The 14,166-nt window shown below is 32.9% G+C and overlaps 1 protein-coding gene across 2 annotated transcripts in view; it reads right to left on the bottom strand.

The window, feature by feature from the left end:
• LOC118190940 (protein Wnt-7b-like) overlaps positions 1-14,166 on the bottom strand; it is a 385,777-nt gene that overhangs the window by 86,701 nt on the left and 284,910 nt on the right. For both annotated transcript variants that reach the window (XM_085819318.1, XM_085819320.1), the window contains exon 2: positions 13,404-13,630. In XM_085819318.1, the coding sequence (XP_085675444.1) occupies positions 13,404-13,630 (227 nt within the window). The remainder of the gene's footprint in view (positions 1-13,403; positions 13,631-14,166) is intronic.

Here is a 14,166-nt window from a genome sequence, read left to right as displayed (position 1 = left end):
AAAAGCCTAACCGCTAAAGAGTGTAATGTATGCATTCCATTATCATTTACTGTGCATATATCTTTTTTCAAAGCTAAAATATACATGTACATATAAAATAATTAAATAAAGTGTAAAAGAAATTAGAATAAAAAACATCAAGTCTTTTTTTATTTTCTAAAATTAGGAACTATAAAACTTTTAAGAAAAAAGAACTACGAAATCTATAATGCAAACTTTGGTTGAAAATAGATGAGATTTAAATTATGGAATGTATTTAAATAAATTAATAAAAATTGGTTGCAAGTATATATTTTAGCTCCTGTAAAAAGGGAATTTATTTGGCGTACAAGTACATGAAATAGTTACTCCGAAATTTTCAGATTTCTGCTGATTATCTCCAAACTTCCAGCCAGCAATGTTTATCGCCATAGAAAACGTCACCAAATCCCCTTTTATCATTTTCCAAGCATCAGTAATTTTTTTAAGACAAGATCTTGTTAATTTCAAGCCTTATTGATCCGTGACCTATTAATCAGGAATTGGTTGTATTCGGGTAAGTCTTAAACATACTTGTCTGAAATATCCAGGATTCTTAATTGGATATACGTTGGCTAAAGGTACCCTGATGATGATACAGACTAGATAATAGAGATATCATTTAAAGAGGGGCATTCCTTAAGAATATTTAATGTCTCATTAGCGAAATATAATGCCTCAATAGCGTGATCAGTGCAAAGGACGAAGAAGCTCTAAATTATTCGCCGATACCTTTCTCATCGTGAATAGATCCTGTAAGGCCAAACTTTAATTTCCCAAAATGATTCATGGCAAGAAATAGAAAAATAAACCCCTGGCGATTTCACATGCAGTAAGCTTCGATCGTAAATCATTTTGTTAAATTATGATCGACGGACATTTTTCTGTGACATCATAAAAGAGGTAATTAGCGCCATCTATCCATTGCCGATAGTGGAATTCTCTGTTCTCAGATACTAAGAGTGCATTGTGCTGTAATTTGAAGAGGAAAGCTGAAATAACATGTGCTGAAGGCACAATAATAATTGTTTTCAATTATTTTTTAATGCAACCAGATCTCAAAGTATGACGAATGTGAATTCAGGTTCGAACTTAATTATCAGAAATGGAGATGGAGTAATGAAATTCGGCCGAGTGCACAAAGCCGCTCATGGTCCATTATTATTATTTTCTCTAAGAATAATAGAATGAAGTTTTGTGTCAGTCAGTATTCTTTGTCGGACTACAGCATCACACACTTCCTTGATGGACTATAGTTTAGTTTACTTTAGTTTAGCGACGGAGGGACGTGGGCATTCAAAATTTGATGACAATAGGCACCGTCGTGTTTGCACAGGGCGAGAAACATACATAGATTCATTCAGATTCATAATTATTTAATTTCTTTAGCTATAATACAGAGAGATGATATTTGGTGGAAATAATTTGAAAGTGATGCAAACATTTAAGGTGATACGCGGCCAAATCACGTTTCGAGACTAGTAACCCATTACAACACTACGGTAGAAAATATAACAAACTATCAGAGTAAAAGAAAGCTGTCTACAGAAATAACAAAACTAAAAGGAAATACGTAGAACAACTTAATTAAATACAGAAAATTGAATAAATAAATAAATAAATAAAAAGAATTAGCATTAAAAAAATCTGAAAGGTTTCAGATTTTAAATTACGTCCAAAGGGGCGTTTTTTAACATTTTGTGTGTTACCTTTATTTATTAAATGTCATGTTCTTTGCACTTAAACCATAAAATTCAGTTCAGTAGCAATGATGCAAAATAATATTAAAATAAGCATATATTTAGAATTTCCGATACACAGTTCCGCGCGCTGGAGATAAAAACGTCTTTTTTCCCTATAGAGTGTTGCCATTGCTCGCTTTTAAATCGCTGAGTTTCTTACTCAAAAATTCGTTTAGTATTCGTAAAGTTTTAAAAAATATGAAATCGATCATAAAACAAATTCCAGATTTCAAACTTGGGCTTCCACATGCTCATATTCGCATAAGGATTACGTCATTCAAAATTCGATGGCTCTATGTACCGTTGTTTTATTACAGTGCGAGAAATATACATACATTTATGCATATTTTTCATTATTTAATTTCTTCAAATATAATGCAGGACTCTAACATTGGGTGGCAACAGTTTGAAAAGTGAAACGGACATTTATAGTGATTCAACGCAAAATGGCAAAGCGAAAACAATAGTCTTTCAGGGATAAAGCCCCTTTGGACTAATACTGATTAAATCGGTAAATATGTGGGTATACATAGCTACAAAGTCATGGCCAAGGATGAAGTTCCATGCGGACTTCGACTCAGAATTTTCAGCCTCTCATATTATTTCCAAGGAGCGAAACAAATGTGCTAAACGGATTTTCACTTGACTGACCAATTACATGATCACGACTTTCTCGAACTAGGCCATGAAATTGTGATTATCGGACCTACATTGTTTAGAATGTTTGCATGTAATTCTTTCTTTGATTAGTTCAGTTTTATAATTGGACACTGCTACTGCGTAGTTACTATCAATTCCATTCTATTTATTAATTATTCGCTCCTTTTTTTTTCAAGGGTATTAATCTCCTGTCGGCTGCGAAACAGGTGGCAGACTCGTGACATCATGATGCGCTCTATGTTTTGATTCAATTTTTTTTTTTTTTTTTTTATTCTCGCTGAAGTCTAAAAATATGCTGTAAAACTTTCTTTGCAATTACCAAGCGAAATATTCAGCGACACTGCTCAAAATCATGAATCTGCAAAATCGTTATTTTGAGAAGTATTTGATTTAGAATGAGCATTTTTTTTTAAAAATGAGACGGCAACGGAGCATAAAAATGGGAACAGCAAAAATTGCAGTTTCGTAGTTTTAATTTTCGGAAAAATAAAGATTCTTTGTTTGAGCATCTAATGATACTAACAACGGTGATACTAAAGATACTAACTAAATATGACGGTGCTAAATTTATAGAATTTTATTAGCAATATGCTGCTTTTATCTAAGATTCTTTCAGATTGTTTCAAGATTTCTTTGGGTTCTTAGAAAAACTTTGAAATAACATCGCATTTGAAGTTAGCAATAAAATAATCATTTTCGCTGAAAACACGTAAAAACTGTCATATTCTTGTCAAAAAACCTAACTGCTGAGAAAAGTTTTGAGAAATTCGAGCTCCGAATCGCGGACTTGACCAAAATATTTCTTGACATTTTATTACGCTTTCTGTGAGGAAGAAGGCTGCATTTGTTTATATCATCATGAAAGACGCCTTGTCTATTAGAAATCGCTAGTGAGGGTTACCTATCTAACAACTCACGATATAAATAATATCATGCAGCCAACCTATTCCCAGGGATATAACAAACTACCAGTCTTCAGCAGTGTTAAGTACTTCGGCTACTGGTGGACGCCTGCAGACGGAGATTTTGGCAAAGCACACGAAGCATGTCTGCCTTATAGGTCAGGACGCTTTTATTGAAAATATTCTAAGGAAAACTGGTTCGTAATCACGCCGGATATGGAAAATAACACAGAAACCAACCATGTAACCAGTTCGCTCTTCTAGGCTCTACCCCGGGATGAACTACCAGTAAGTATTCAGTAGTCTTTAACCGATCTGTCATTGGTGGAAACCGCAGATGAAGAACTTGAACACAGCGGATTTTAGAGCTTATTGGTTGACTAATTTTGAAGATATAATAATTTATATGGAATAATTCTTCTCAGTCCGAAACTTAATACACAACAAAACTTCTCCCCGGCACGCACATTAGATTTTGTCACATTTTTTTAGTATTGCAGATTGATTACTGTTCTTTATGAGTGAAAGTTTTGTAAATAACCTAACAGCGATAAAACAATTTTGGTACCTAGAAAAAAGAAATGCCATGGCACTGACGTTTTTAAATCGCAGTAAGAACATGACTAACAGAACTCAAGTCTTTCTCACTGCATACAAGTAACAGATATGTGTTGCTTGGTAAACTGGATATTCTTATAATTTCATATCGTGTCAATAGCGGACTTTCTTCGGCTATTGACAGATGGTTGACAGATGGTGATATGGCAATGTTCTATTTATAGAGTGTTGTAAAGAGTTTATTCAGCGCGAAAAAAGCTACCAGAAGCGACAGAATTTTTGGAATGGCCCCAATACAAGCTTCAATTTGAAGAGATTGAAATTTAAGGCTTTAAAATACCTGCTAGCAAAAATGTTAACCTTTACGCTTTTGTTTTTTTGTAAACAAAATTTCGAAAGAGCAAATCTGCAAATCTGAACATTAAAAACAAAACAAAACTTATCACTTTATAAAGTAAATATTTTCTTCTCCTTTCTGCATACCTTCGTTGTGTAACTGGAAGCAACCTCGATGCACATACCGGAGTAATCCTGCTGAGAATCCAGACGAATCCTCGAGCGAATCTAGGCGAGTCCTGGCTGAATCGAATCTTGACGAGGACATTACCTATTTTTCCCTTTCCCGCATAGATATAACCTAGTCACTCTACAGCTTGATGAAGATATATGGTAGCTTGCAAACCTGGTTATTATCTACAATACTGATTTAAAAACCTTTACTAGGGTCTTAATCTCATCTGAATGCTCATAAGCTTGCTGTGTTCACACATAATCAATCATCCAGGAACTAACTACTTGAACAAGGTAGTTAATGGCCATAGCCATGAACGTTTAATTCGAAGCATAAGAAGGGAAAACAGCAAGCTTCTGAAATTCTGACAGAAAAAAAAGTTTATTAAAGAAAAATAATTTGAGAGAAATTGAACCAGTTTTTGGTAATTTCAGGAATGAGACGTCAACCACCAGTCTGCGTTGCCTTTAAATTACCAGGGTGATCAATTAAGATTGAAATCAGACGTAAAGTGGTAGAGCGGGGATAAAATGTTGCGATCTTTCAATTAAGGGATGGAGTGACTTGATAATAACACGCCTAGAGAACTATTTCTCAGCCTTTAACCCTCGAGAAATAACGTTAACAAAATATTATATGTTATTTGGAAATATGATTTTTTTTTCTTTTTGAAACCGAAGATGGTCGAATATATTCGCAGGTACCACTATTTATTCCCAAACAATTTCTACCTGTTATCAGATATTTTGTTTTCAGTATTTCCACATAATTTTTAGTTATCCTTTTTTGTTTCCTAAAATGCTTTTAAATTCATATTAAATTTCATCTTAGCAGAAATATACTTAAGGAAAATGTAATGCCTAATTCGTAATAAGGAAAAACTGGAGAATGATTTAATTAATAAGATAAATTAAAAAAAATATCTGAAAACCTTCAGATTTTATATTAAGCCCAAATTGGCGTTTTTTAACGTTTTGCGTGTTTAGTTATTAAATATCACGTACTTCGCCCTTAAAGTGTAAAATTCAATTCAACAACAATATCACAAAATGTTTGAAAGAGCATATTTTTAGAATTTCCTATACACAGTCTGGCGGACTGAAGATAAAAATCTCCCCCTTCCCCGTACAGTGTTGTCATTGCTCGCTTCGAAATCGTTATGTTTCTTAATCAAAAACTCATAAATGCTTTACAAAATATGAAATAGATAATAAAACAAATTCCAAATTTGGGCTTCCAGATGCCCGTATTCGAGTGGAGACGTACGTTATTCAAAATTAGATGTCTCTAGGTACCGTTGTTTTATCACAATGCGAGAAACATACATACCTTTATGCATATTCTTCATTATTTAATTTCTTTAGGGCTGTAATATTCTTATGATACAGAGCTCTGACAACAACTGAAGTGATTCGCTGTTTATAGTGAATCAGCGCAAAATGCCAAAACGAAATTAAGAGCCCTTCTGGGCAATTGCCCCTTTGGGCTAATAACTATTGAAAACTAATAAAAGCTGCCGTAAAACCAATAACTAATAAATGGCATAATGACTAATAAAAAATGGAGAATTAAATAACTAGTAAGATAAAAGTAGCAAAGAAATTTATTTTGGTTCTATGCAATTAAATTGTGTAACAGACTTTATAGTTATTTTTTATTTTACACTTGTTTGATCTTGTTTGTGTTGTAGCAGTTAGCTGGGTAAGATTAATTCCTGCTTCAGTGAAGTGTGTGATGGGTTTTGAATATTTTCCTGCTCTGTTGCTGACCCTGAACTGATAGGCATTTGATTTGATTAAATTTTTAGTTACCTATATTAAACTATTTCTAAGTTCCTTATTCTTCTATTGTCGATAACTTGCCTTGATAGTTGTATAGCTTAAGGGATGAGATATTTTTTCCTTCCTTACCGCGTGCCTTTGTAGTAGAATCGAAAAATATGTCCGGCAGCAGTCCAAAGGACCAGAGTTTGAATCCCTGTGAGAGCAGTGCAGTTTCTTTCGGTTCCCTGGCTTCAAATTAACCCAATGTCTCTACAGTGGCACCCGAACTAAAAAAAAATGATGGACGATAATTCTTCACCAGGATTCGGTGATTGGGTTTCCTCTCACGGGTAGCCAGCCCTGTTATGTGAGAGAGAATGCAAGGTATTTTCCCCATTACAACATGCCTTCGTGGTATAATTAGAAAGCACTTCTAGCAGTTGGAAGGTCTGGAGTTCGAATCCTGCCGATGGCAGTGCTCATTTTTCACGTCTCCTGCTCCGAAATAAAATGTCCAAAAGTCTGTATAAATATAGACCTTTACGTTAAAATCAAGTTGAGAAAAGTAGAATTTTGAGTTATAACTGTATTGGTAGAGGTTTTTAATCTATACGTGGACATTTGGAATTTAAAATACCTCATGATATGAACTGAGAACTATTTAAGCTTTTTAAAATAAGTCGATCTTCTAAATCGAACAGGGAAATGCGATAATTCTTTTTATACTTGGTACTACCATGTCAGTCATTTAGTTTGAAAAACCTCGGAAAGAAGGCAATTTTTATGAGAAGATCTATTATCTAAGCGTTGTCCGGTATAATATGAATACCATAATCCTTTAAAATAGTCTAAGAATATTTATGCTTCTGTTATTATTAACAAAGATTTTAGAAGCTTGTAAGTAATACCCAATTGTACAAACAAAAGTTCCTATAGAATCGTAGATTTATGTGATGCTGTTTCTTTTTGAACGTGTAAATGTTATGTTGTACATAATTAAGTTGCTAGCAATTTGATATATAGTATAATATGCAGGTTGATTCAAAAGTATCTGGAAAAATATAGAGGGGGATTGAAATAAGCAGATTTAGCAATGGTATACGTGTGCGAAAACGGCGCATTGAAGTGGGCGAAAAATAAAAAAAATTTTACTGGCGTAAATCGTCACTCCCTGTGCGGATTTCGAGTGGGGGGGGGTCATGCTCTTACAAATGCGGAGGCTTACTCATATACAATTCATTTATGGGCTGCGGACGGAAGCGGAGCAGGTGCTGAAAGCATGTACTCAAAAATCGTTCTCTGTAATTTCATTGAGTGCTCCACTTTAGCCGAAACTTCATGTATTTTTTTTTTCATTTAAAATTATTAAAATTTATGTTTTATTTTGCTTTGTTTTCATTGTTCCTTTTTGGTGTTTTGTTTTCAAGGTTTGAATTTATAATGTAAAAAGTAAGATTATTCATCTTAAACTCCGATCCCTTCCCCCCCCCCCTGGAAAATAAGATTAGGCTGAAGGATTAAGGCAATCGAAGGCAATCTGCCCAGAACTGGAAATTGAAAAATAGCAAGTAGACTAAATGAAACTGGAATTAAAAAAAAAATAGACCCTAAGAATTCTGAAGTTCTTTCTTTTTTTCGTCCTTATAATTTTATGAAACCTAAGATTGAAACTGACATATTTTAAATACTCTAGAATGATATGCACGTCCCCTTAAAACTAGAGGATCAAGGCAATTGCCTCATAAGGCACCTATCTGACCCTCCAGCCTTGATCTTTACCCCTGATCCAATTTGCTTTAGATTATGTTAAAGGATTATAGTATTTATATTACAGCGGGCAACGTTAAGACAACAGATATTCTTATAAAAATAGCCTTCTTTCTGATATTTTCAAAATAAATATTTCTGATTCTGAGATTTTCAAACTAAATTGTTTCTTATAAATGGACAGGGATAGATTTATTCAAAAGCCATAACTGATATGGATTTTGAATAACCCATTTCCTGTCCGTTTATACTAAATAAATAGGCCTGTTCTTTTGTGTTATCGCTTTTTGTTAGTTAAAGGTAGATTTTATTTTAAAACTTTTTTTTTTGTCATGATTACATGCATGTATAATAAACAGCTAGCGCCTCTGGGTCCAATTGCGTTTCGGCGAACCAACATTGACGTGTTTGTCAACTTCTGATAAATGATTCATCTTCCAGAAGTGTTTACGTCCATTACTTGATTACGTGTTACTTGATTTACTAGGCGTAATATTAGTCTTTTTGTGTAGCCCATTATTTGATCAGATGTTTGTGGAAGCTTTTTCAAAATTTTTTGCCTCAGGGTAGTAAATACCACAAGGTCAGAAGATACGGGGAGTGCTGCTGGTTCTGGAGTAGAATTCCCATACTCCTTAGCTTCCAGGCAATACTAAGGAGAGACAGAAAAGAATTATGGCTTCCAATTTCAGGTGATGAGGAAAAGAAAAGAACAAAGATAACTCTTGCAAAGTGTGTACATACCACCAGCATAGGCGGCAATATTCATTCGTGGCAAACATTGATTATGTCCAAGAAAGAGAAATAATGAGGGAAGAAGAATACGTAGGTGATTAACATTAAAAAAATTACGTTAATTTAATACCGTTGACATTGTAAAATATAACCTTGCTTAATGTCTCGTAAATTCACGAACAAGTGTGCATTGCATATGCTAAAAGAGTTTGATGAATGGTTACGGGTCACGAAATATTTGTCGCGAAGCCTTGGGAATAGTTCTTTGGCAAAAAGATGTCTTGCTGCAAGTTACGTCCGTCATTAGATTCTTTTTCCATACTTTGCATATTGACATATCCATATTAATTGTAACTTTGTTGATAAACGGACTTTTCAAATGCAATGAAAGGTACTGTAGTTGTAGCATATTTTTTGCTGATTCTTTATTGGAACTGCCTTTCAAAGCATACGTGGTAAAACAAGAAATGGGACGCGGCTATTTTTTACTAAGCATTTGCTGCTTTTTTTTTTTTTTTTTTTTTTATGTATGAAAAATCATACATTTATGAAATGTTAAATATGGCATTTAAATTAATTGAATCAAATAAATTTTTTATGGAATGTTTATTAAATATGTCAAAAAATAAAAAGGCTTTATTTCAACATTTCTTCAGGTAATGCCATTTAAATTTTTAATTAAAACTTTATATTAATAATATGTGGCATTTTCAATTTTTATCATTATGAGAAAGTTTTTGAAAATATTCATCATGATGTGTTGGAGAAATATAAGGTAATAATCCATGATGCAGTACAGTTTTTGAGTTTATGTAGCATAATTTTTTAACTAAATATTATGCTTTTATAGAAAGTGGACTTACACCACTACAAATGTAATTACAAATGTAATTACTTTGAAAGTGGACTTACACCACTTTCAAAGTAATTACATTTGTAACTTCATTAATTGCGTAAATTTATATTGACAAAGTGAACATTTTAAAGGATTTTTTTTTAGGGGAAGGGAACTGTCTATAGATAAAAAGCTCATTGCATTGTTACTATTCACTCACTTTTTGTCAAAAATGGACTTGCACCATTTTCAAAGAAAATGGCTCAAATAAGAAACTTATTAAGTACATTGAACCTAAACAGAATTTGCTTTCAGTGTAATTTCTTCGAAAGTTTACTCTTAAACATTTTGAAACAATGAAATTAACATACTGGATGTGAATTTTGGCGAGTAGGGATGATTAGGGATATAACTTTATCTCGGGAGGAAAATCTTCGAAATTAGTTTTTTTGCAAAAAACCTTTCACAGCTTTAGACTTACTGTAACAGCTTTAGACTTACTGTAACTCAGTGAAATATCCTAAAGAATCAAACCGAAAGTTACATTAAGAACGTTCCAAAAGTTTCTTATTTGAAAATTAAAGCAAGTATTTTCAAAAATGTCATAGACATGAATTTATAATATATTAAGTAGTGAATGTATAAAGTTATAAGTGAAGAAATGTAATATGAAGTTATAATATGTAAGTAGTATATGAAGAAGTTATAATGTATAATTATTATGTTGTAGCTTTTAAAATGACATTTACGTATATAAATCATTTGAATTCTTAAGTTTAGAAGGATTGAGTGAGAGAAGCCAACATCATGCATTTTCTTTTTTATTCCATTCACGTAAAAACCATTAAAAATTTCGGTAATATAAAAATTATTTTGATATGAAAAATAACCTAATAATTGTAAAAGGGAAAAAAATTGCAGATCTCTTTGTTATTCGAAACCAAAAATGACCTCTGGAAATTTTCTTTCGTTGCTTGATCATACTCGTTGCTGACATTACTTCAAGAAGATCGTACTTCATGTAGTATATCTTCTGAGTAGGATTAAGAGAAGGCCGCATTTCATATAATGTAAATTGTAATTAATTCCAAAAAGCAATATTTCGTTTAGTTATACATCAGGCTATGTTCTATGATTAATATGGCAAAACCGCATTTTGTAAAATATAAAAAAGTGCATAAATTCTACGATTAATGCGGGAAGAATATAAAATTTTGATGCAGTAAAATCTACGAATATAGAGATCAATAATAATGTTTAATTTAAAAAAATATTTTTCTCACGAAGAGAATTATGAAATAATCTAGAAAGTTTCTTTTACTCAAAATGAAAAGAAAGTTCCTCATTTTTTATTGAACGTGTTGCTGTTAAAATTTAATAAAATGATAATTCGATAACTCTTTTATGGAGAAAATGAAAAGAATGGTTGGTATTAAAGCTTTAATTTCAACGTCGAATAAAAAATGAAAACATTTCTGACAGAAATTTAAAAATAGTACAAGTAAACGTGTAATGCTAATTGTCTTCGGAGCTGTTAAAAAGGTTCACTTTTTAAATTATTTATGGGCAAGCAAGTATTCTTCATAAAGACAGAGAGCTGAACAGAGAATTTAAAGAAAAGAATTTAAAGAAAACATTAAAGAAAAGGAAGTTCAGCTTGAAATACCATCCTATTAATGCAAATGAATATAATATTATGCCCAATATGACAAAGGAAATAAGAATTACACTGTTTAAAGAACGATGAAAGATTTATAAATCACAATCTTTTATGATTACTTCTTTAGTAACATATTCCCAAAAAAACTTACAAATGTAAAAACCTCCTTAATGATGTGAAACCTTATTTTGAGGCTAATAAACATCTTTGGTGTCTTTTTCATGATCGTAGTGTTGCTTTATACCTGCGCAAAATATCTTCGACTTAAATATATCCTAGTAAGTTCTATGAACGTTGTTCCATTCATGCGTAAGATATCTTGCAATAAAGCAGAGGCTCCATGATCTAAATGTATTGGATGCTTTGGTTATGGTCGTGTTGTTGCTTCATAACAGCACAAGATGTCTTGCCGTAAAATAGACGCTAGTAAATTCAGTGAATGTCTTGCATGTTTTGATTATAGTCGTGTCGTTTCTTCATACTCGCGCAAGATAGTTTGCGGTAAGAGGGTTGTTTGGTTCAATCTAGTCACCTTCTTGTATCTTGTGGTTGAGATTGACACATGCACATTATAAATGATGCTTACAAAGCATTTAACTATTGGACTGTGTAGATAATTTCAATGCCACAAGACACCTGTTTCTATCTTGGAAAATTTCAGTGTAAGCTATTTCTAAGGCATTTTGAAAGTATGTAATCTATAAATTATATAATTTAAGTTTTTATTGAAATATACAACAGGAAACCATAGATCATTGTTCTTTTCTTAACAGTTGTCGTCTAAGTAAAGTGATTTGTTATTACAAAAAAAGAACATATTTTTTAAGCCCCACCTGTGCCGAAGCTTTGCCGAAAAGAACAAGTAATGTCCTGAATTTGACTCAGAGCATCTTGAGGATTGAGATACGGAAATCTGGTACGCTTTTTCTTCTACCAGACTCTTGAAAGAGCTTTCAATATGACACATTTTCATTGCCCACTCTGCAAAGTCCATAAAGTCACAGGCATTTGCGACTTGCACTTCAGCTCAGAGATGTGATCAGTCATAGAACTTATACCATCTAATGCGGAAAATGTAATAAATAATTTTGAGGGAGGATTTACCTCCTCCCCATTTATATAAAGAAATATATTCTTTAAGAAAAAAGTGTTTTATACCTCATATAGATTTTAGGATATCAGATTTTCTTTCAAATGAAGTTATAAATGTGATTGTTTCCGAACAACAATTACAAAATATGCTTCCGAGATTGAAAGATACGATTTCAGGAAGAGAAGTTTCATGGTAAAGAAACTGAGGAGTATCTGTGAAGAGGTGTTTTAATTGCATATTGTTAGGAGAGTTTTCGTTGCATATCTCTGTAAACAGGAACGTTGTCTCATGTTGAAGTTATGCATGACATAAAAGTTCGAACTCTTCAGGTAACTAGTATGTTTAGCTGCCGTGACTAGATATCAGAATAAGAGAGCTTATCCCAGTGTCTTACCAGGCATTATCGTTTTCGACAGCCACTTCAGCCCCGAGCCCCTCCGCGAAGTTATATTACATATGTATTTCGACCAAAAATATATTGACATAATTTATATTTCGACCAAAACGTTGAGGAATTATACGTATTGAATACAAATATTATCTTTCGTTGTTCAAAAAATAAATGTAATTTGAATATGGCTTTATGCTTTTCCTAAAATATGCACGTGAATAAGCTTTTTACACCGAATAAATGGATGCTCCGAAAACATAAGATAATGATATGCATTTGAAACGTGACATTAAATTAAACGAAATATTTGTTTACTCCTCCGTTGTTAACATGCTGCAATTTGAGAATGCTGAAAAAGATAGAACAGTGTTGTTTCTCTTAAAAGACTTAGTCTTGTTTTGGTTTCTTGCCTTCTTTCATCAAATTACGTACTTTGATTGAGCATCCGCAACGAATCTTAAAGTTTTACTTCAATTTCTGGTTTTTAATTGCGTTAAAGTATTTCGAGTCTGATTGGCGGCACTGTTAATTTACTAATTACTAATTTACTAATTGCAAATTAAGACACAAGCAAAACTTACAATAGTGCATTTAAAGAGTATTAAAGTGTACATAAGGTTTCATGAGAAAGGTTTTTGTTCAGTAGTGATAACAATTTAAATCTTCATAATAACCTCTGGAAGAGGTTTAGTAAGAAAAGTAAGAAATTTGAGAAAAAAATATAAAAGCCTTTTTCTTCTTCGAGAAAAGAAATTAACTCTCACTTACCGACTACCAAAACGGGGGTAAAAACGTCTTCACTTCCCAAGGCTGTGCAGTTCCACCTCCTGTAGCGGAACTGTTTCTGGCACTCTAGTTTGCCCATCTTTAAGCCGTCACCAATAGCCACTATCAAGTGTGGCCTCTCTCTGCACATCCTCTCTTGAGCAAGCACGAGGCTGGGAATCTTTTCACAAATCATGCTGGCTGTTAAAGCTACTACAGTAGACATCAATCTGAGGAGGGAAAATTAAATAATCAAACTAAAACCAATAATTAAATTTCAACCATTAACTAGTCATTCCTCCTAATAAGGAAAAACGAATAATTAATGGCTCAATGCAATTCAAAATCAGTAAAATCTGAAAAGCGCTTCAAAAACGCTAGTAAAATTTACCATAAAACTGAGATTGCTACGTTACATCTTCAGCTGATGTTGTTTGGTTAATCATTTAACTTAAGAGCCAGGAAAAGGCAAGTAACGTTTTCAGCAAAACTCTTGTTCTATTTACTATATCAGGTGTTACAATGAAATTATTTGCGACAATTACACATATTTTGTCCAAGACGCATGAAAAAAAATAACCACTTCTGGCGGTTAGTGTGAATGACCACCGCCCACAGAGCACATCCCTACAAATCAGTCTCTATGATACTCATGGAAACAGTTTTTCGTTTTCAAGCAGAGTGCAACTTTGCTTGTGCTGCATTTCCACACTGTTTTTACAGGCTTTTTCTTGGTGCTGCAGAGTGAACATCGTGATGTTGTCTT

This window comes from Stegodyphus dumicola, chromosome 6 (genome assembly GCF_044657685.1).
Source record: "Stegodyphus dumicola isolate Sdum_Otavi_A_Nest chromosome 6, ASM4465768v1".
NCBI lineage: Eukaryota > Metazoa > Arthropoda > Arachnida > Araneae > Eresidae > Stegodyphus > Stegodyphus dumicola.
This window is presented reverse-complemented; position numbering and strand designations above follow the sequence as displayed.